At 45.9% G+C, this 22162-nt stretch overlaps 1 protein-coding gene across 1 annotated transcript in view; it reads right to left on the bottom strand.

Annotated features, from left to right (window-relative positions):
* LOC126292016 (peroxidase-like) overlaps nucleotides 1-22162 on the bottom strand; it is a 607040-nt gene that overhangs the window by 578479 nt on the left and 6399 nt on the right. The window contains exon 2 of the mRNA XM_049985808.1: nucleotides 16847-16978. Coding sequence (XP_049841765.1) covers nucleotides 16847-16976 — 130 coding nt within the window. The 5' untranslated portion in view covers nucleotides 16977-16978. The remainder of the gene's footprint in view (nucleotides 1-16846; nucleotides 16979-22162) is intronic.

Here is a 22162-nt window from a genome sequence, read left to right on the forward strand (position 1 = left end):
TACAGACCAACCACACTTTCCTTAATTTCTCTCCATAAAACAAAGTGGACTGTTCACCTTTCCCACTACAATCCTTACATTCTCCTTCAATTTTTTTATCGATTTGCAGCGTTACGCCCAGACATTTACACGAAGTGACTGTGACAAGCAGCAGACTGTAAATGCTGTGTTAGAACCTTACAGGTTTTTTCCCCCTACTGGTTTGCATTAACTTACATTTTTCTGTATTTAGAGCTTCTCTGCTGGCATGATTCGTGGATTTTCTACAACTTCTTTCTAAGATCGTACGAATGTTTTCCACAGCTTCATTCTCAATGGATGGCCTCCAGTTGTTTTCCACTTGCACATGCATCCTGTGTTCTCAAAATGCTTTGCCCCTCTAGCAATGTTGTATCGTTGTGGTGCCACTTTAGCAAATTTGGTCTGAAAAGTCTCTCAACAATGATTATTTCTGATGCTTCTGCGCATTCTTTTTCTGTCGTGGATTCCACCATTTTGAATACTAGCTTGAGAGATGAACAACAGCAACTTCCTATTTCTTGTTTCACTGTTGCCAACCTAAACTGTCAGAGCTAACCTTTCGGTATATAAACTGGTGGAAAAAATCACAGCACCAGGAAGTAATTGTGCGACATAAACGAAAGTTGCTAGGCGTATTTCTGCATCGAAAAGATGATGACTACTCCAATTTTGCACCAGTCTCAAAAGAGGCACTAGCAGCGCCACTAAAACAAACGAACACCGCACGAACTGGCTTTGAACGCCCGACGGTACCGACCGGCCGCCGTGTCATCCTCACCCCTAAGGCGGATACGGAAGAACATGTCGGCACACTGCTCTCATGGCCATAGTCAGTTTCCATGACCGGTGTCGCTATTCTCAATCAAGTTGCTCCTCCATTGGCCTCACAAGGGCTGAGTGCACCCCGCTTGTCAACAGCACTCGGCAAACCGTGACTGTGACTCAGTCAAGTGCTAGCCAAGCCCGACAGTGCTTAACTTCAGTGATCTGACGGGAACCAGTGTTACGCAAATCAGCTTTCCTTTAGACAGGCACTGTATGGTCGTGGGCGTTAGTTATCTTTGAGATTGGACATGGTGAGCCGATACTAGTCAAGAATGCCTTTGAGGCAGAAAGACACCATTATCTACAACTGACTGAGTTTGAACAAGGTCGTGTAATAGGGGTGTGAGAAGCTGGATGTTGCTTCTCCAGTATTGCAGAAAGACCTGGCTGCAAGGTAGTCACTGTACAAGATTGCTAGCAGTAGTAGTCACGAGAGCGTAAGGTCGCAAGAAGACCAGGTTCTGTACAGCCGTGTGGCACTATTGGAAGGGAAGACTGTCGTGTTTGACGTATGGCTCCGGCGCTTCGTACTGCATCTACGGCAGCAATTTCAGCTGCAGTTAATACCACAATGAAACAACGAACTGTTAGAAATCTGTTACTTCAAGGACAGATCCGACCAAGATGCTCTGTAGTCTGCATTCCTCTGACCCCAAACCACCGCCATTTGCGACTTCAGTGGCGCCAAGAGAGAGCTCACTGGGGGCAGGGAGGGTACCAGTTTGTTTTCTGATGAACGCTGGCGCCAGTGATGGCTGTATGTTGATTGGAAGTCCAGCAGAGGCCCTGCAGCCAACCTACACTACTGGCCATTAAAATTGCAGCACCAAGAAGAAATGCAGATGATAAACGGATATTCATTGGACAAATATATTATACTAGAACTGACATGTGATTACACTTTCAGGCAATTTGGGTGCATAGATCCTGAAAAATCAGTACCCAGAACAACCACCTGTGGCCGTAACAACGGCCTTGATACGCCTGGGCATTGAGTCAAATAGAGCCTGGATGGCGTGTACAGGTACACATGCCCATGCAGTTTCAACAGGATACCACAGTTTATCAAGAGTAGTGACTAGCGTATTGTGACAAGCCAGTTGCTCGGCCACCATTGACCAGACGTTTTCAATTGACGAAAGATCTGGAGAATGTGCTGGCCAGGGCCGCAGTCGAACATTTTCTGTATCCAGAAAGGACCGTACAGGACCTGCAACACGCGGTCGTGCATTATCCTGCTGAAATGTAGGATTACGCAGGGATCGAATAAAGGGTAGAGCCACGTGTTGTAACACACCTGAATGTAACGCCCAATGTTCAAAGTGCGGTCAATGCGAAGAAGAGGTGACCGAGACGTGTAACCAATGGCACCCCATACAGTCACGCCGGGTTATACGCCAATATGACGATGACGAATACATGTTTCCAATGTGTGTTCACCACGATGTCGCCAAACACGGATGCGACCATCATGATGCTGTAAGCAGAACCTGGATTCATTAAAAAAATGACGTTTCACCATTCATGCACTCAGGTTCGTTGTTGAGTACACCATTGCAGGCGCTCCTGTCTGTGATGCAGCGTCAAGGATAACCGCAGCTACGGTCTTCGAGCTGATAGTCCATGCTGCTGCAACGTCGTCGAACTGTTCGTGCAGATGGTTGTTGTCTTGCAAACGTCCACATCTGTCTACTCAGGGATCGAGACGTGGCTGCACAATCCGTTACAGCCATGCAGATAAGAGGCCTGTCATCTGGACTGCTAGTGATACGAGGCCGTTGGCATCCAGCACGGCGTTCCGTATTATCCTCCTGAACCCACCGACTCCATATTCCGCCAACAGTTATTGGATCTCGACCAACGCGAGCAGCAATGTCGCGATACGATAAAACGCAATCGCGATAGGCTACAATCCGACCCTTATCAACGTCGGAAACATGACGGTACGCAGTTCTCCGCCTTACACAAGTAATCACAACAACGTCTCACCAGGCAACACCGGTCAACTGCTGTTTGCGTATGAGAAATCGGTTGGAAACTTTCCCCATATCAGCACGTCGTAGGTGTCGCCACCGGCGCCAACCTTGTGCAAATGCTCTGAAAAGCTTAGCATTTGCATATCACTGCGTCTTCTTCCTGACGTTTAAATTTCGCGTCTGTAGCACGTCATCTTCGTGGTGTTGCAATTTGAATGGCTAGTAGTGTATCTGCATGCTAGACACACTGGACCCGCACCGTTGGTTGCAGACGATTCCTTGTTGGAGACAATTTCTGTATGGGAAGTTTAGGAGACGAGGTCTACGAACAGAAGAAAAGATAGAAGAAAACCACCCCGACAAAATCTGCTAACAAAATTTCAAGAACTGTCTTTAAATTATGACTCTAGGTATATGGCACAAACCCCTATATATCGCTCATATATTGATCCTGAAGATAAGATTAGATTAATTACAGCATGCACAGAGGAATTTAAACAATCAGCTTTCTCGCGTTCCATAGACGAGTGGAACGGGAAAAGAGCCCTAACAACTGGTACAGCAGCAGATACCCTCCACCATACACTTCACAGAGGTTCGCAGACTACAATTGTACATGTAGGTGCAGGAGTAGATGTAGAAGAAATAAGATATCGAGAGGGAAATAAAGAGAAGCAAGTTCGTAATTTCTGATCATTACACAGGAGCATCTGAAATTTAACACGTACACCGTTTTAAAACTAAAAGAAACGTCTCAGCTCTTACTGGATGATTTCTTCAGAGTGGACGATAATGTATTTACATCAGAAAAGACATGACTTAAAAGTAGGAGGTGAAGAGAAACACTTTTAAATTTTAGCTGTTGAATTAACAGAAACAAGAAATTAAGTATGTGTGTGAGAACTGATCGCCCAGTTGTAATGTAGACACTCTTATCAATTATTTAACTGAACTCCTAGATAACGTCTCGACAATCACAGTTAACATAAATCTGGGTCCAGACACACACAGGGTGACAATTAGTGAACTATGTGAAAAAAAGGTAAATTAGTTACAAACTACGGCGTGCTCACACTTTATTCAAGATGTAAACGTCACTACAGATATTCAGCTTTTAGTTATGACACGCTCTATATGCCTGCCATCGTTGGCAATGATGTGGCGCACACGAATAGCGAAATTCTGCATGACCCGACGAAGTGTCGAAACATCGATACTGTCGGTGACCTCCTAAATGGCTGTTTTCAGCTCAGCAACGGTTTTTGAGGTTACTACTGTGCACCTTGTTTATATTATAGCCATACAAAAAGGAACAGCATGCGTTCAGATCCGGAGAAAATGGCGGCCGATTCGGGTCTATGCCAGAGGCCTCTGGGTACCCCAGAGCCAGAACGCGGCCCCCAAAGTGTTCCTCCATGACATCAAACACACTCCAGCTTTGATGGCGTCGAGCTCTGTCTTGTCTGAAGCAAATATTGTCGAAGTCTCACCGTCACTTTGGATAATGGGAATGAAATCATCATCCAAATCCTTCGCGTACCATTCGGTAGTCACCGTGCCGTCAAGGAATATTGTACCTATCATGCCGTGACTGCACACTGCACACCACACAGTCACTTGTTGACGATGAGACTTCTCGATCGCGAAATGCGGCTCTCATTCCCCAAAATGCGCCAATTTCGCTTATTGACCAACCCATCTAAATGAAAGTGGGCTTCGTCGCTAAAACAAACCACATTCACATCAATGTCGTATCCGCCAATACTGTGAACAATAGTGGTGACGAAACATTACCGCTGTTCCATGGCCCTGGGGCTTAATGGCTGATGCATTTGATTTTTGTACGGGAAGAGATGCAGGTGTCCAACAACAATTTGTCACAGCGTGTCCCGGTGGATTGCTACCTGTTGTACAGCTGGTCTCATCGATTTCCTGTTGCTGGTTTGAAACGCAGTGCGTGTCTTCTCGATGTTTTCAGGCGTTGTCACCCTTTTTGGACGAATGACGCTGCCAACACTATCAGCCGGAACACTATGCAATCTCTCAAACTTGCGAATCAAATTCTTGGACCGGTTGTCTTCAGCTTGGACTCGGTCGCAAACTTCCTTTGAGCCCTAGTTGGGTTGTTTCTGCCCGCACAATAGTCCTTCACAAGCGCTATACGCTGAGGCACGCAGTATCGTGAAATTTTCACAAAGAAATGGTCGATAACACTGAGTGCGCATGCAGTTACTAATTCCCATCATGCCCCACGGCCAGCTGTGCATTTTGAACGTCCTAACGTAAAGAAGTTACGACGATTTTATTTCATGTACTTCAATAATTGTCACCGCGCACATTACGCACTAGAATAGTAGCTCTCATAAATATTATTTTCAGTTTTGGCGTTTTCTTGTTCGTCAGTAGTGCAGCGTGGGTAACTAAAATGACTTGCGCTGCTAATCGACCATGTGGCCACAGACATGACCCGGAAAACAGTGATGCAGATGTAAAAGGTAGGCCGTCCGGAGTGGCCGTGCGGTTCTAGGCGCTACAGTTTGGAGCCGAACGAACCGCTACGGCCGCAGGTTCGAATCCTGCCTCGGGCATGGATGTGTCTGATGTCCTTAGGTTAGTTAGGTTTAATTAGTTCTAAGTTCCAGGCGACTGATGACCTCAGAAGTTAAGTCGCATAGTGCTCAGAGCCATTTGAACCATTTTTTGTAAAAGTTAGCACACTTGGGCCATTTCTGCCAAATAATAATAAAAAATCAAAGTAGACGAATTTTCCAGAGAGCTAGCGATCAAAAGGTGGCATAAAGTGTCTAGAGAAACCAATGTATATGTAAAATTCTCTAAGTACTCAACACTATTTAAAGTGAAATTTTGAAAGACATTTTCAAATGTACCCACATCGGTAGCAATGTTTCACAACAAGAGATGGATAGCAGTAGGGATTAGGAACTCGTCCCAAGTTTGACCTGCCCCTCACTTCCGCGGGAGTCCGTTTCCGATTCGTAACTCACCCGTTCTTAAGGACCTCCCATTCCATAACGTACACTCATGTTCAGAAGAAAAATCAGAACACCTAGAATGACTAGAGATAGAAGCTAGATTAAGAAAAAGCAAACCGTTTCTGGCATTTGTAGACTTAGAGAAAGCTTTTGACAATGGTGACTGGAGTACTCTCTTTCAAATTCTGAAGATGGCAGGGGTTAAATACAGGGAGCGAAAGGCTATTTACAATTTGTACAGAAACCAGATGGCAGTTATAAGAGTCGAGGGACATCAAAGGCAAGCAGTGGTTGGGAAGGGAGTGAGACAGGGTTGTAACCTCAATCCGATGTTATTCAATCTGTATATTGAGCAAGCAATGAAGGAAAAAAAAAGAGAAATTAGGAGTTGGTACTAAAATCCATGGAAAAGAAATAAAAACTTTGAGGTTCGCCGATGACATTCTAATTCTGTCAGAGACAGCAAAGGACTTGGAAGAGCAGTTGAACGAGATGGACTGTGTGTTGAAAGGAGGATATAAGATGAACATCAACCAAAGCAAAACGAGGATAATGGAATGTAGTCGAGTTAACTCGGGTGATGCTGAGGGAATTAGATTAGGGAATGACACACTGAAAGTAGTAAAGGAGTTTTGCTACATGGGGAGCAAAATAACTGATGATGGTAGAAGTAGAGAGGACATAAAATGTAGATTGGCAATGGCAAGGAAACCGTTTCTGAAGAAGAGAAATTTATCAACATCGAGTATAGATTTAAATGTCAGGAAGTTGTTTCTGAAAGTATTTGTATGGAGTGTAGCCATGGACGATAAATAGTTCGGACAAGAAGAGAATATAAGCTTTCGAATAGTGGTGCTACAGAACAGTGCTGAAGATGAGATGGGTAGATCACATAACTAATGAGGAGGTATTGAATACAATTGGGGAGAAGAGGAGTTTATGAAATAACTTGACTAGGAGTTGGGATCGGTTGGTAGGACATGTTCTGAGGCATCAAGGGATCGCCAATTTACTATTGGAGGGCAGCGTGGAGGATAAAAATCGTAGAGGGAGACCAAGAGATGAATACTCTAAGCAGATTCAGAAGGATGTAGGCTGCAGTACGTACTGGGAGATGAAGCAGCTTGCACAGGATAAAGTAGCATGGAGAGCTGTATCAAACCAGTCTCAGGGATGAAGACCACAACAACAACATTCACAGGACATGTACATTAGTGTGTTCTGCGGAAATAATTAGCATTTAATCCATGAAGGCCCATTGGTTCGAGGTCAATAGCGACATAGCGGTGCAACACCACCTACGGGCAAAATGTGCCTGCAGCTCTCGTTGTCGCTATAAACCGAAGGCAGTGGATCAGTGTGAGTTGAGCAGACGTGTGCGAACTATACTTTCAAATCAATGCCGTGCGGGATTAGCCGAGCGGTCTGAGGCGCTGCAGTCATGGACTGTTCAGCTGGTCCCGGCGGAGTCCTTCCTCGGGCATTGGTGTGTGTGTTTGTCCTTAGGATAATTTAGGTTAAGTAGTGTGTGAGCTTAGGGATTGGTGACCTTAGCAGTTAAGCCCCATAAGATTTCACACACGCTTGAACATTTTGAACATCAAATCAGTGAGTTTGAAAGAGGGCGCATTATTGGCATGAGGGAATGTGATGCATTCATCCGAGAAATGGCTACTCGCGTGGGACGAAGTGTTTCAGCAGTGCAACGGGTGTATACAAAATGGTTCACGGAAGGCCACAGAACGTGACGAGATGGGTTAGATCGCACCACTTTGACCACCTCCTAAGAAGATCGACACCTCATCCGAATGGCACTGCAGGACAGATATGAATGCTCCACGTGTCTAGTGGAACTGTGTAACACGTACACTATCAGGGGTGCCAGTCTGTCACCATTTATTACAGAAGGGGTTATTTGTACGTCATCCACTTCTCTGCCTACCTTTGATGAATGTTCAGAAACATGATAGACGGCAACAGTGTATGGAACGATGTAACTTCGGACAGAAATCCATCAGAGAGTGCTTTCAGGCGAATGCATGTTCCATTTGTCTGAAAATTATGGCCGCATTTCGGTTCGCTGGTTCAGGAGGAGCGGCGTCACAGTGACTGCATCGGCACAAGATGTACAGCGCCAACTCAAGGTCTTATGGTGTGGGGTGCTGTTGGGTACAGCCACAAACCACAGCTGGTCGTGTCCAGGGCACTTTCAGCGTGAATGACGTCCTGCGACCCGTAGCCATACCCTTTCTGTGCAGCACCCCAGACGCCATTTTTCAGCAAGACAAAGCACGACCACATGTTTCTGCACGATCACGTGCCTTCTTGGTGTCACAGGGTGTCAGGCTTTCGCCCTGGACCGCCAGATGACCAGACTTGTCGCCAATCGAAAATGTGTCGGATATTGTGAAGCGACGCCTGCGGTGCTGTGACCCCGTGCCAACCACCTCAGATGAGCTTTGGAAGTAGGTGAATGCATCACCGGTGGCTGCATCATAGGACGCCATTCGCGCCAATACCCATCGATGCCACCACGCGTGGAACAAGTTTGAGGGTCTATGGAGGACTCTGGGTGGGAGGTCACATGCCGAACCGAGGTGACTGAAATGCTAATCACTTCTACAGAACACATTAATGCACATTCCTGTGAATACGGACCTCCGGTCTCTAGTCGTTCAGGGTGTTCTGTTTTTTTTTTTTTTTTTTTTTTTTTTATGAACATGAGTGTACGTCAGTTCTATCAAAAATAATCATAATGAGAGCCAGAGTTCTAAAACATGCTCCCACAAAAATATTTGTGGGAGCATTCTGATTTCTGCAAAAAGTCGTTTAATAATAAAATAATGTACAGTGCAAGGAATAAAATGTCATTAACAGAAAGCAAGGGGAGACAAAACAGAAGCGTAGCAAGGTACTGATAATAGAAGGGGATCAAGTAACAACTGATTCACACCACCGAGAAATTATGTGAATGACTAACGATATGCTTAGCTGCTTCCACTTTACGCACAATATTTCTACGACAGATCCAGTCACCATCTTGAGGTGCTGTGAGTTTTGTTGTTATGTGTACTCTGGGTGGAATCCAGTAGCGAGAACAGACAACCGCAAATCTCGCAGCACCTGAAGAAGGCGGCTGTGTCTATCATAGAACTTTTGTGCATAAAATGGAAGGAACTACTCGGAAGAGCATCGGGGAAACACGCCATTAATCAACCACGCCAAGAAAACCTGAGAGATAAAAGGTGAATGAGGATTTTCAAGTATTGCAGAGAAATTACAACAAAACTTCCAAAAACAAATATAGAACCCGTAAATAATTATGCACTAAATAAAGTGATGTTATTGCTAGACTACTGCCCATTAAAATTCCGACACCACGAATATGACGTGCTACAGACGCGAAATTTAACCGTCAGCAAGAAGATGGTGTGATACGCATATCATTAGCTTTTCAGAGCACTCACACAAGGTTGGTGACACCTACAACGTGCTCACACGAGGAAAGTTTCCAACCGATTTATCTTACACAAACAGCAGTTGACCGGCGTTGCCTGGTGAAGCGTTGTTGTGATGCCTCGTGTAAGGAGGAGAAATGCGTACCATCACGTTTACGACTTTGATAAAGGTCGGATTGTATCCGATTGCGGTTTATCGTATCGCGACATTGCTGCTCGCGTTGCTCGAGATCCAATGACTGTTAGCAGAATATGGAATCGGTGGTTTCAGGAGGGTAATACTATGAAACGCCCCCTTAGCTAAATTGTGCATGACTGTGCTTAAACTGACACACAATATTTTTTTTAGCGCAACGCAATCTGACTTTCAATAATCCCTACAAAAGAATGGCCCTGACTAACCTTAACCTATACGTTTCACAAATCACTTACCTCACAAAAATCTTCGTTACTCAAGCTACTGCAATACAGCGAGCGCCACTACTGCCAGCTAAATAAAAGATTCAAACTACTGAAGGCACTAACTACTGATAGGCATAGTTAGAAAATGAAAGATTTTAATATAGAACAAACAATGTATTTACCTCACTAGTCATAATATATATAGCAGTTCATGACACCAATTCTTACAAATTTCAAAACTCCGCCATCTCTCTCCCCACGTCCACCACTGCTGGCGGCTCACCTCCAACTGCGCAACGCTACGCGCTGTTAGCATCCAGCTGACGCTGCCCAACACTACAATGGCAGACAACAATGCAAACCAGCCACAGACTGCACACGGCACAGCCAGTGATTTTTATACAGAGCGCTACGTGGCGGCGGCGTTACCAATAAAAAAACTTAAACAGCCTACTTACAATACGGAACGCCGTGCTGGATCCCAACGGCCTCGTATCACTAGCAGTCGAGATGACAGGCATCTTATCCGCACGGCTGTAACAGATCATGCAGGCACGTCTCCATCCCCGAGTCAACAGATGGGGACGTATGCAAGACAACAACCATCTGCACGAACAGTTCAACGATGTTTACAGCAACATGGACTATCAGCTCGGAGACCGTGGCTGCGTTTACGCTTGTCGCTGCATCACAGACAGGAGCGTCTGCGATGGTGTATTCGACGACGAACCTGGGTGCACGAATGGCAAAACGTATTTTTTCGGATGAATCCAGGTTCTGTTTACAGCATCATGATGGTCACATCCGTGTTTGGCGACGTCGCGGTGAACGCACATTGGAAGCCTGTATTCGTCAACGCTGTACTGGCGTATCAGGTGGTATGGGGTGTCATTGGTTACACGTCTCGGTCACCTCTTGTTCGCATTGACGGCACTTTGAACAGTGGACGATACAATTCAGATATGTTACGACCCGTGGCTGTACCCTTCATTCGATCCCTGAGAAACCCTATATTTCAGCAGGATAATGCACGTGCCTCTCCATCAAGAGCTGTATGGAAACGATTATGCGAATGGTGTTAACTTCTGTACATCTTCATCTAAATTTCTACTGCGCAAGCCACCCAACGATGTGTGGTGGAGGGCACTTTACGTGCCACTGTCAATATCTCCCTTTCCTCTTCCAGTCGCGTATGGTTCGCGTGAAGAACGACTGCCGGAAAGCCTCCGTTCGCGCTCAAATCTCTCTGATTTTACATTCGTGATCGCCTCGGGAGGTATAATAGGGGTAAGCCATATATTCGATACCTCATCCAGAAACGCACTCTCTCGAAACCTGGACAGCAAGCTACACCGCAATGCAAAGCGCCTCTCTTGCAGAGTCTGCCACTTGAGTTTGCTAAACGTCTCCGTAAAGCTATCACGCTTACCAAATAACCCTGCGACGAAACGGGCTCTCCTCTTTGGATCTTCTCTATCTCCTCCGCCAACCCGACCTGGTACGGATCCCACACTGATGAGCAGGACTCAAGTACATGTCGAACGAGTGATTTGTAAGCCACCTCCTTTGTTGATGGACTACATTTTCTAAGGACTCTCCCAATGATTCTCAACCTGGCACCCGCCTTACCAACAATTAATTTTATATGATCACTCCACTTCAAATCGCTCCGTACACATACTCCCAGATATTTTGCAGAAGTAACTGCTACCAGTGTTTCTTCCGCTATCATATAATCATACAATAAAGGATCCTTCTTTGTATGTATTCGCAATACGCTACATTATGTTAACGGTCAGTTGCCACTCCCTGCATCAAGTGCCTATCCGCTGCAGTTCTTCTTGCACTTCAGTACAATTTTCTAATGCTGCAACTTCTCTGTATACTACAGCATCATCCGCGAAAAGCCGCATGGAACTTCCGACACTATCTACTAGGTCATTTATATATATTGTGAAAAGCAATGGTCCCATAACACTCCCCTGTGGCACGCCAGAGGTTTCTTTAACGTCTGTAGACGTCTCTCCATTGAGAACAACATGCTGTGTTCTGTTTGCTAAAAACTCTTCAATCCAACCACACAGCTGGTCTGATATTCCGTAGGCTCTTACTTTTTTTTATCAGGCGACAGTGCGGAACTGTATCGAACGCCGTCCGGAAGTCAAGGAAAATGGCATCTACCTGGGAGCCTGTATCTAATATTTTCTGGGTCTCATGAACGAATAAAGGAAGTTGGGTCTCACACGATCGCTGTTTCCGGAATCCATGTTGATTCCCACAGAGTAGGTTCTGGGTTTCCATAAATGATATGACACGCGAGCAAAAAATATGTTCTAAAATTCTACAACAGATCGATGTCAGAGATATAGAATTATAGTTTTGCGCATCTGCTCGACGACCCTTTTTGAAGACTGGGACTACCTATGCTCTTTTCCAGTGATTTGGAACCTTCCGTTCCTCTGGAGACTTGCGGTACACGGCTGTTAGAAGGGGGGCAAGTTCTTTCGCGTACTCCGTGTCGAATCGAATTGGTATGGGCATTAAGACAGGATACTGCAGATGTATCATGTATCTCGTTCAGTGATGAATTTACATTTACCAATCATGGCCAGATAAATGACCAGAACATGCACTATAGATCTGTTGACAGTCCCAGTTCGTCTCTTCAGGTGGAACGTCATCGTACGCGGAGTGCAAACGTGTGGTGCAGGTAGCGAACCGTCAGCTCATAGGCCAGTTTTTCTTGGATGGAACGCTGAACGCGCACTAGCATGGCGACGTCTTAACACGCCATCTTCCACAGACTCTGGAAGACGTTCCTGTGCAGACTAGGAGTAACCTGTGGTAGCAACGTGATGACTGACCTGCCTATAGCGCACAAAGTACTGTAGCGTGTCTTCACGAATTGTTTACAAACTTTTGGATTGGACACAAACGGCCTGTACCGTGGCTGGCCCGTTCCATGGGTTTGACACTTGCATACTTTTTCTGTGGCGAAACCTGAAAGGCGGTCTCTACAACTAGACCCGATGATGTGCAACGACGAGTTACTGCAGCCTGCTCGGACAATGTTACCACGTGTGCAGCAGCCGTTCCGTACGAGACTGGAAGCGTGTACTGCCGCTGCCGGTGGTCATTTTGAACACAATCTGTGATGCTCAGTTGTCTCGTTACTGGTCAGAATCCACATAACTAGCGTACGCTCTTATGTTGTTTTTTTAGTGTATGTTACCACAGTACTGAAGGAGGGTAAGTTAATTAGTATGCTCAATTTAGTTATATTATTGTTTATATTGGTAGTACTGTCGTTTTACGTTGATGACGCATGCTTTGCTTGTTTGTTGTTATATCTTTGCAATTTTCAAGCTGCGAGGTTAGTTTTGCTATCGCAGTCCTGCTGTTGATCATGGCTGCTCCGCTGTCTATTGGCAGGAAAGGTTGGCTCTGAGCACTATGGGATTTAACATCTGTGGTCATCAATCCCCTAGAACTTAGAACTAATTAAACCTAACTAACCTAATGACATCCCACACATCCATGCCCGAGGCAGGATTCGAACCTGCGAACGTAGCAGTCCCGCGGTTCCGGACTGAGCGCCTAGAACCGCGAGACCACCGCGGCCGGCGGCAGGAAAGAAGAGCAACGTTCAGTGAACCGTTTTCTTGTGGTCGGAAGGCGTATCAGGGGACGAAATTGATCGAAGACTTTCGGTACACTACGGGAACAGTGTTTTGCCACAACGGAGTGTCTACGAATGGACTGAAAAATGCCGAAATGGTCCCACAAGTGTTACACACGATGAAGGAGCCGGACGACCGTTTACCGACACGAATGAAGAAACCATTGAGCATTCACGTGAAATGATTCTCTTAGACAGACGATTAACTATTGACGAAGTGGCACATCGTCTGCAAATTAGTCACGGTTCTGCCTACGGTATCGTCCACAACAGACGGATTTCATAAAATTTGTGGAAGATGGGTCCCAAAACAACTCACACAGTTGGATAAACAACCGTGCTTGGATATCTGGCAAAAACAATTGGATCGCTACGGTAACGAAGGGGACAACTTCTTACAAAAATCAAATGGCTCCGAGCATTACGGGACTTAACGTCTTAGGTCATCAGTCCCCTAGAACTTAGAACTCCTCAAACGTAACTAACCTAAGGACATCACACAACACCCAGCCATCACGAGGCAGAGAAAATCCGTGACCCCGGCGGGAATCGAACCCGGGCGCGGGAAGCGAGAACGCTGCCGCACGACCGCGACATGCGGGCTCTGTGCGCGTACTGCTGCCCACACTGTAGAAACGCTCCAGAAACTCAAAATTCAAGTACTGGATCATCTTCCATGTTGTTCCGATCTTGCCCCTTCTGACTGTCACTTGTTTGGTCCACTCAAACAGGCATTAAGGTGCCGTCGATTTGCCTCTGGCGAAGCAGTGAAAGAAGTGGTGCAATCCTGGCTCGCAGCTCACCCAAGAACTTTCTCTTCTGAGGGCATCAGGAAGCTTGTACAACGATGGACCGAGTGTGTTGAAACGCAAGGAGACTGTGTCGAAAAAGATGTTCTTGTAAGTTTCCTATTTGATTTCAATAAAATTGTATAACTACTTTGCAGATAATAATTGACTTAGCGCCGTACAAGTGTCGGTGTGAGAACCTTTCCAAGTACGGTATCTCGCAAACGACTTGCACTAGAATAGTGCAACAAAACACCACTGAGATTCTAATTTACCCAACTTTTAATTAGTTAGTGTCAATAGGCCCTGTCCCATTTAAAAAAGAGTATGTTTTAACAAAAATGCACTTTATGAGTGTCATTACAATGTGTTTATTGGATAACAATACGAGCCCCTGTCTGCCAATCAATAGAACTTTCCGCTTCGGTAATATTTGCGGTTCATGTTTTAGGTCATTCATCTTGTGTATCACACAATGTAAGCTTACACGGCTGCTGCTGACATCACGTAAGAATTCCGGGCTGTCAGGTCCGGATCGACGTACAAAGCTTTCTCCTAATGTTTCCTCTCCGACTGCGGGAGACATCTTCAGAGGTAAAATGGCTAACTGCAACGAGAACCCGAAAGAGCGCCGATTATATGCGCAGCGCAGAGGGCACGACAGTCTATCACGTGACGTTAGCTACGAGGTTATCGCTGGTATTGCCAACATTCTCGACTGAAAGTAATCTGTCGTCATTCTTATGTTGCAATGTTGACATTCAAATTTTGTCTGATTTAATACCTTCCTCTTTTCTGTTAAAATTATTACGGTGTCCACAGATTCGAGTAGCCTTTCTGTGCATGTTTTTGTTATGGTCTTCAGTCCTGAGACTGGTTTGATGCAGCTCTCCATGGTACTCTATCCTGTGCAAGTTTATTCATCTCCCAGTACCTACTGCAGCCTACATCCTTTTCAGTCTGCTTAGTGTATTCATCTCTTGGTCTCCCTCTACGGATTGAATAACATCGGGGAGAGGCTACAACCCTGTCTCACTCCCTTCCGAACCACTGCTTGCCTTTGATGTCCTCGACTCTTATAACTGCCATCTGGTTTCTGTACAAATTGTAAATAGCCATTCGCTCCCTGTATTTTACCCCTGCAACCTTCAGAATTTGAAAGAGAGTATTCCAGTCAACATTGTCAAATGCTTTCCCTAAGTCTACAAATGCTAGGAACGTAGGTTTGTCTTTCCTTAATCTAGCTTCTAAGATAAGTCGTTGGGTCAGTATTGCCTCACGTGTTCCAATATTTCTACGGAATCCAAACTGATTTTCCCTGAGGTCGGCTTCTACTAGTTTTTCCATTCGTCTGTTAATTATTCGCGTTAGTATTTTGCAGCTGTGACTTATTGAACTGATAGTTCGGTAATTTTCACATCTGCCAACACGTGCTTTTTTTGGGATTGGAATTATTATATTCTTCTTGAAGTCTGAGGGTGTTTCGCCTGTCTCATATATCTTGCTCACCAGATGGTAGAGTTTTGTCAGGACTGGCTCTCCCAAGGCTGTCAGTAGTTCTAATGGAATGTTGTCTACTCCTGGGGCCTTGTTTCGCCTCAGGTCTTTCAGTGCTCTGTCAAACTCTTCACACAGTATCATATCTCCCACTTCATCTTCATCTACATCCTCTTCCATTTGCATAATATTGTCCTCAAGTACATCGCCCTTCTATAGAACCTCTATATACTCCTCCCACCTTTCTGCTTTCCCTTCTTTGCTTGGAAGTGCGTTTCCATCTGAGCTCTTGATGTTCATACAAGTGGTTCTCTTATCTCCAAAGGTCTCTTTAATTTCCCTGTAGGCAGTATCTATCTTGAACCTGGTGAGACAAGCCTCTACATCCTTACATTTGTCCTCTAGCCATCCCTGCTTATCTTTCTATGGATATGTGGATTATAGTGCGATGTTTTCGAGATGTCACTCGTCTTGGTGAATTTTATTTCGTCATCACCCTTTTGGTAAAGCCGCTGCGCTACGAAAGATTTATCCGTATTTACCTCTGAAGATGTCTTCCACAGCCGGAGGGGAAACCTTAGGGGACACTTTTGTACATCGACCGTGGCCTAACAGTCTCGAACTTGTTTATTGATTCCGAGACGACTGGAACCTAATTTGAATGCCATCTGACTTCCTAGACCTTATTAGACATTGCACTGTGTTGTGTTCTTGTTTTTTTTCCAAATTTCTGTTCACCACCGGTAGCCGCAGTGTTACCAGTAAGTAAATGTAGTTTTTGTAAATGAAATTCTCAAAGTGATAGGTCCGCAGCTCGTAGTCTAGTAGCTAGCGTTGCGCCTCTGGATCGTGATGTCCCAGGTTCGATTCCCAGCCGAGTCGGGGATTTTTCTGGGGGTTTGTGTTGTCCTCAACATTTCATCACCATTATAGAAAGTGACGAGACTCGGCAATGAAAAGATTGGGAATTTGTATGGGCGCTGATGACCACGCAGTTGAACGTCCCACAAACCAATCATCATCATCATCTTCATCAAAGTGATAGCATAAAGAATCCAGCATCACAATATTTGGCTTGCCAAAGTGAGGTTAACAGCATCGCTACAAAAACACGTTGCCAGCTCGATGTGACAAAATTCGCTACGTAGTAGCTTACGGCGGTAGCTGCGAGACAGATAGCTGTTAGACGAGCGCGTGGCTGACTTACCCTTGGTGACGCGGAGTCTGCAGGGTTTCCCGGGAACCGTCGACAGCGGCACCACGTTGGGCCCGCATTCGTGCTCAGCCTCGCACGTCAGCAGCATGGCGGCCGAGAGTATCACCCACAGCGTCAGCATCGCTGCAGGCGTCAGAACCAAACACAGTACAATTAAATAACATGAAAACAGGCAACAGACGATACACAGAGTGCATAAAAGAGAATCGTCCGATTAAAAAACTCATAACTATTATATTATTTTAGATACGTGCGTGACGACGTACTGTTGGAAAGAGCAAACTCGTTGCCTGGTCAGACGAGTTTCGTTTCAAATTGCGTCGAGCGGATGGACGTGTAAGAGAGACAACCTCACGAATCCGTGGGTCCTGCATGTCAGCAGGGGACTGTTGAAGAATCCCCAACTCTCTTGTGGTTCCCTTTTTAGCTACAACACGTCGAATCTGCTCGTAGATACGCATCGTCGGTAGGTTTTCCGGCTTCACTTCCCGACGTGACAGCGACGACTCTCGGATGACGTGCGGGCCTGGTGTTTTGCTATTACTACGAGTCTTGCAAATATCGCTTTTATTTTGTAATTTTCTCGGCTAAAACTCTCCCCATTTCTGATTAAGTCAGCCTGCGCCACCTTTCGGAGTGGGACGTGAAAGAGTCACAAAAGTTCATATTAAGCAGTCCGTAAAACACGTAAACGTTCACTTCAGTTAGCGTGTTAGTTAATGCCTACGCTTTCCGCTAGATGGTGATGACTGCTCAATAGCTTTGGTTTCGTAAAAACTTCGCTGATTTGTACCACGTAAGTACAACACTCTTGTATTTCACTTTCGCACTATATTCAAGGATTAAGAAGGTGATGGATGATGGTCTATTTAAAAGGTTCCTAGCCTGGAGGAACCTCAATAGTCAGCAAAAGCCGATATTCACGCCATGTCGAGATTCGCAACTAACGGCACACGACACTTTCAAAAGTCCACACATTACTCCGAATTCACTCGTATCAGCGGGTAATTTCAGTCCGTAAAGTTCCAGTCTAGCACTAAAGTCCTAAAATCCCCTTAATACTCAGTTGCTACCAACAGTCAGAGATCGTACACTACATCACTTTCAATCTCCGTAATATTCTGACAGTTTATCGTGAATCCTAACACGATAATTCCCCGCCCTTTAACGAAACAATCAAGGCAAAATGGTGGCAATAATGACGGTCAGGCCTTTTTATAGGTTTTTCATCAGAAGAGTTTAACGTCACTGTCTTCTCCATGACGGAGATTCCGTGGCTTTGCTGTACTTAGACTTTAAACTACTTGCTGATATACTATAATTTTGATCTGCAATTACCGCTGATTCTACACTATTTTCCCCTCTAAAATTTCTATTCTTAATTTTAAATTATTCCTTCTATAGCTTTTATCACTGTAAACTGGACCGAGATGTTACACTGTTCTAGCTGGTCGAAGCTCTGTAATGGGATGGGGGTGTGCAATTGGAGTGATATGGGGCCCGTGATAGGTTTAGATAGGACTCTGACAGGTGGTACGTACATAAGCATCCTGTCAGATCACGTGCGTCCATTCATGCCCATTGTGCATTCTGACGGACTTGAGCAATTCCAGCACGACAAGAGGACACCCCACATGGGCAGAATTGCTTCAGAGTCTCCATGAACACTCTTCTGTTTAAACACTTCCGGTGGCCACGTATCTCTGTAGACATGAACATTGTTGAGCATATCTGGGATGCCTTGCAACGTGCGGTTCAGAAGAGATCCCCACTGTCTCGTACCCTTACGGATTTATAGACAACCCTGCAGGATTCATGGTGTCAGTTCCCTCCAGCACTACTTAAGACATTAGTCGAGTCCATGCCACGTTGTGTTGTGGCACTTCTGCGTGCTGGGAGGGGGGGGGAAGAGGCCCTGCAGGATGTTAGGCAGGTGTACCACTTTCCTTGCCTCTTCAGTGAAGGTCCCTCCTTAAGACAGTGCTCAGCCACTGCCGATTTGTCAGGTTGTAATAATCGCGTATGGTGATGATGTGAAACACATCTGTCATTGACGGTACGAATAGTTTGGTCAATGTATATTTTACGGTACTAAGACGGTTAAGCACTTGCCCACTATCTTAACACATGTGCTTTTGTACTTTCGCTGCGTATGAAAGTTCCTTCGTTCCCGGTTTGAATCAGTAATCTAGAGCTTAGCTTTTGTCATGTTATGATGGTGGCCAGGTGTTTCCAAGCCTCCTTTCCTCTGTTCGCCCTGCACCCTTCTAGACTTTGGGAAAAAACGACATTTTGCCTATGGAGTGCGTGATTGATTCTCTTGTAAAATTTTTTTGTTTATTTATAGACACAATCACATGTTTATGACACAGCCATAAGCGATTTCGGCCATACGTTACCATCTTCAGTTGCTAAAACAATACAAAAGAAAATTTATATTAGAACCTAAAAGTAAGTGCCACATTTAACCACGCTTATTAGTAGTCTAACTGAATTTATGCGAAATACATGTAGTTGATACCTAAAGGCGCCATACAGTGAACACAGGTTCATGCGTTGTCAAACTAGCTATAAAATGTAAAACAACGATCTTATATAGATATAAAAATTTGATAGATCTTGTTCATCGTCTTTGCGATGGATGCGCGCGTCCTCTATAAGATCGTACAGCTGTATTTCGCATAAATTCAGTTAGACTACTAGTAAGCGTGGTTAAATATGGCACTTGTTTTTAGGTTTTAATATAAATTCTCTTCTAGACTGAAGCCCTTTCCGTAGTTTTCCGAGACCCTCTAGCCTATAAAACCGCCCAGTATTGTTCATATAGCCCTCGCTACTGGAGTAGCCGCGTCCTGCTATCAAGCGGAGCCCAAAACACCACCGCCCTACGGCGCAGTTGAGGAGTCAGCAGCCTTCGCGGTCACTGAACCGACTGAGCCTCTCCAGAGCCTCCACTTGACTGTGTGCCGGAGGCCCGAGGTCACTCGTGTTGACGACGCTACACGTCGTGAGCTCTGCCTTCGTCTCTCAGATGAGACTGGCAATCTTTTCTTAGCTAGCCGCCCGAAATCAGAAGGAATCTTATGACCCAAAGCGACACACATCATTAGTACCGACGTGAGCTCCCTGCGCTCTTCACGGCATCCCAAAGCACTCGTTCTGACTCATCCTAGTATGCACACAGAGTGCATGCTGGATTCCTTCGTCTCCTCGGCAGCTGTATACCTGAGGGGCCCTATTATGCACTTGACACTAGACATCCCAGCTGTCAACACCAGTAAAGCTACCCTCTGTGAATGCTTGTGTCCTGTGGGCCGAGACGCTTTCTCTGGAACAGGTCGAGCGACCGCAGCTGGCTCAGGATCTTTGTCAGCCAAAGGCAGCCCCAGAAACCTGTTTTTCAAACGAACTGAAGAAGTCCTTCAGTTCGATCCCCAAAAAGTCATTCACTGCCTGCCTCATCTTGAAATATCACCCCCCCCCCCCCCCCCAATCAACCAAGGGTGAGTGGTCATCATTAATGTGTGCAGTATTCGGCGGTGGTCACAACAGAACCAAGCGACATGAGGATCGTGCTGGACGTAGCTTGCATTTCCACATCCAGCCCCCCACAATGGTGCCTGTTGGGAACGGTGTCAACCTGGGCGACCGAAGCCAGCACCACCTGGAGGTGTGAGTCAAGGGTCCTCAACTCTGCTCGCATCTGAACACATAAATCGCAGTCCCTATCTGTACTCAAGCCATAGGACCATAGAATAAACTTTCAATTTAAAACACAGGACTTACAAAGAACGTGCTGCTGCCTAGATGGGAGCCACTGTCCAACTTATGAGTTCTAAACCTGAAACTAACTTCTGACACGAAAATAGAAGCCTGTTTTAAAACAGACAGTGGAAATATACGCTACACAGTTAATAAAACGTGAAACTGTGGCTACTAAAAACACAGTTGTACAAGAAATTTAAGATTTTAGACTGAAAGGTACACAGTAAATAAATCATAAGTCACTTCTTGTTATTGGAAGCTGGTTCCAACTCACAAGCGAAACTATGTGCTGTGAACATTCTGCTGCATAGCCTAAAAAACTTCCATGTACTCCGCTACCCAAGTAGTTGCTTCATTTTTGTGGTCCACCCCTGGCCAAGTAAAGCCTTTTGTAATGTCGAGAGGATTGTCTTTAACTGTGGTGACTTCGGTGCAGTTACTATCTTTGAATAAAAATGTCGTTTCTGTTCGTCCCACTGTGTATTTCCTTCAGTTACCTTCTATACTATACTGAAGCAGTTCTTCACATGTATGGTCCAGGTTTGATCGAGCTATGCTACTTGACAGTGACGCCATTAAGTCTTGCACACCAGCCAAAATAGAGAGCACATAAAATCAACAGTGAAAACAGCAAGAGAAAGTTACTGAATAAGTGAAGTATTTTGACAGTGATATATACACTCCTGGAAATGGAAAAAAGAACACATTGACACCGGTGTGTCAGACCCACCATACTTGCTCCGGACACTGCGAGAGGGCTGTACAAGCAATGATCACACGCACGGCACATCGAACACACCAGGAACCGCGGTGTTGGCCGTCGAATGGCGCTAGCTGCGCAGCATTTGTGCACCGCCGCCGTCAGTGTCAGCCAGTTTGCCGTGGCATACGGAGCTCCATCGCAGTCTTTAACACTGGTAGCATGCCGCGACAGCGTGGACGTGAACCGTATGTGCAGTTGACAGACTTTGAGTGAGGGCGTATAGTGGGCATGCGGGAGGCCGGGTGAACGTACCGCCGAAATGCTCAACACGTGGGGCGTGAGGTCTCCACAGTACATCGATGTTGTCGCCAGTGGTCGGCGGAAGGTGCACGTGCCCGTCGACGTGGGACCGGACCTCAGCGACGCACGGATGCACGCCAAGACCGTAGGATCCTACGCAGTGCCGTAAGGGACCGCACAGCCACTTCCCAGCAAATTAGGGACACTGTTGCTCCTGGGGTATCGGCGAGGACCATTCGCAACCGTCTCCATGAAGGTGGGCTACGGTCCCGCACACCGTTAGGCCGTCTTCCGCTCACGCCCCAACATCGTGCAGCCCGCCTCCAGTGGTGTCGCGACAGGCGTGAATGGAGGGACGAATGGAGACGTGTCGTCTTCAGCGATGAGAGTCGCTTCTGCCTTGGTGCCAATGATGGTCGTATGCGTGTTTGGCGCCGTGCAGGTGAGCGCCACAATCAGGACTGCATACGACCGAGGCACACAGGGCCAACACCCGGCATCATGGTGTGGGGAGCGATCTCCTACACTGGCCGTACACC

Source organism: Schistocerca gregaria, chromosome 9 (genome assembly GCF_023897955.1).
Source record: "Schistocerca gregaria isolate iqSchGreg1 chromosome 9, iqSchGreg1.2, whole genome shotgun sequence".
Lineage (NCBI taxonomy): Eukaryota > Metazoa > Arthropoda > Insecta > Orthoptera > Acrididae > Schistocerca > Schistocerca gregaria.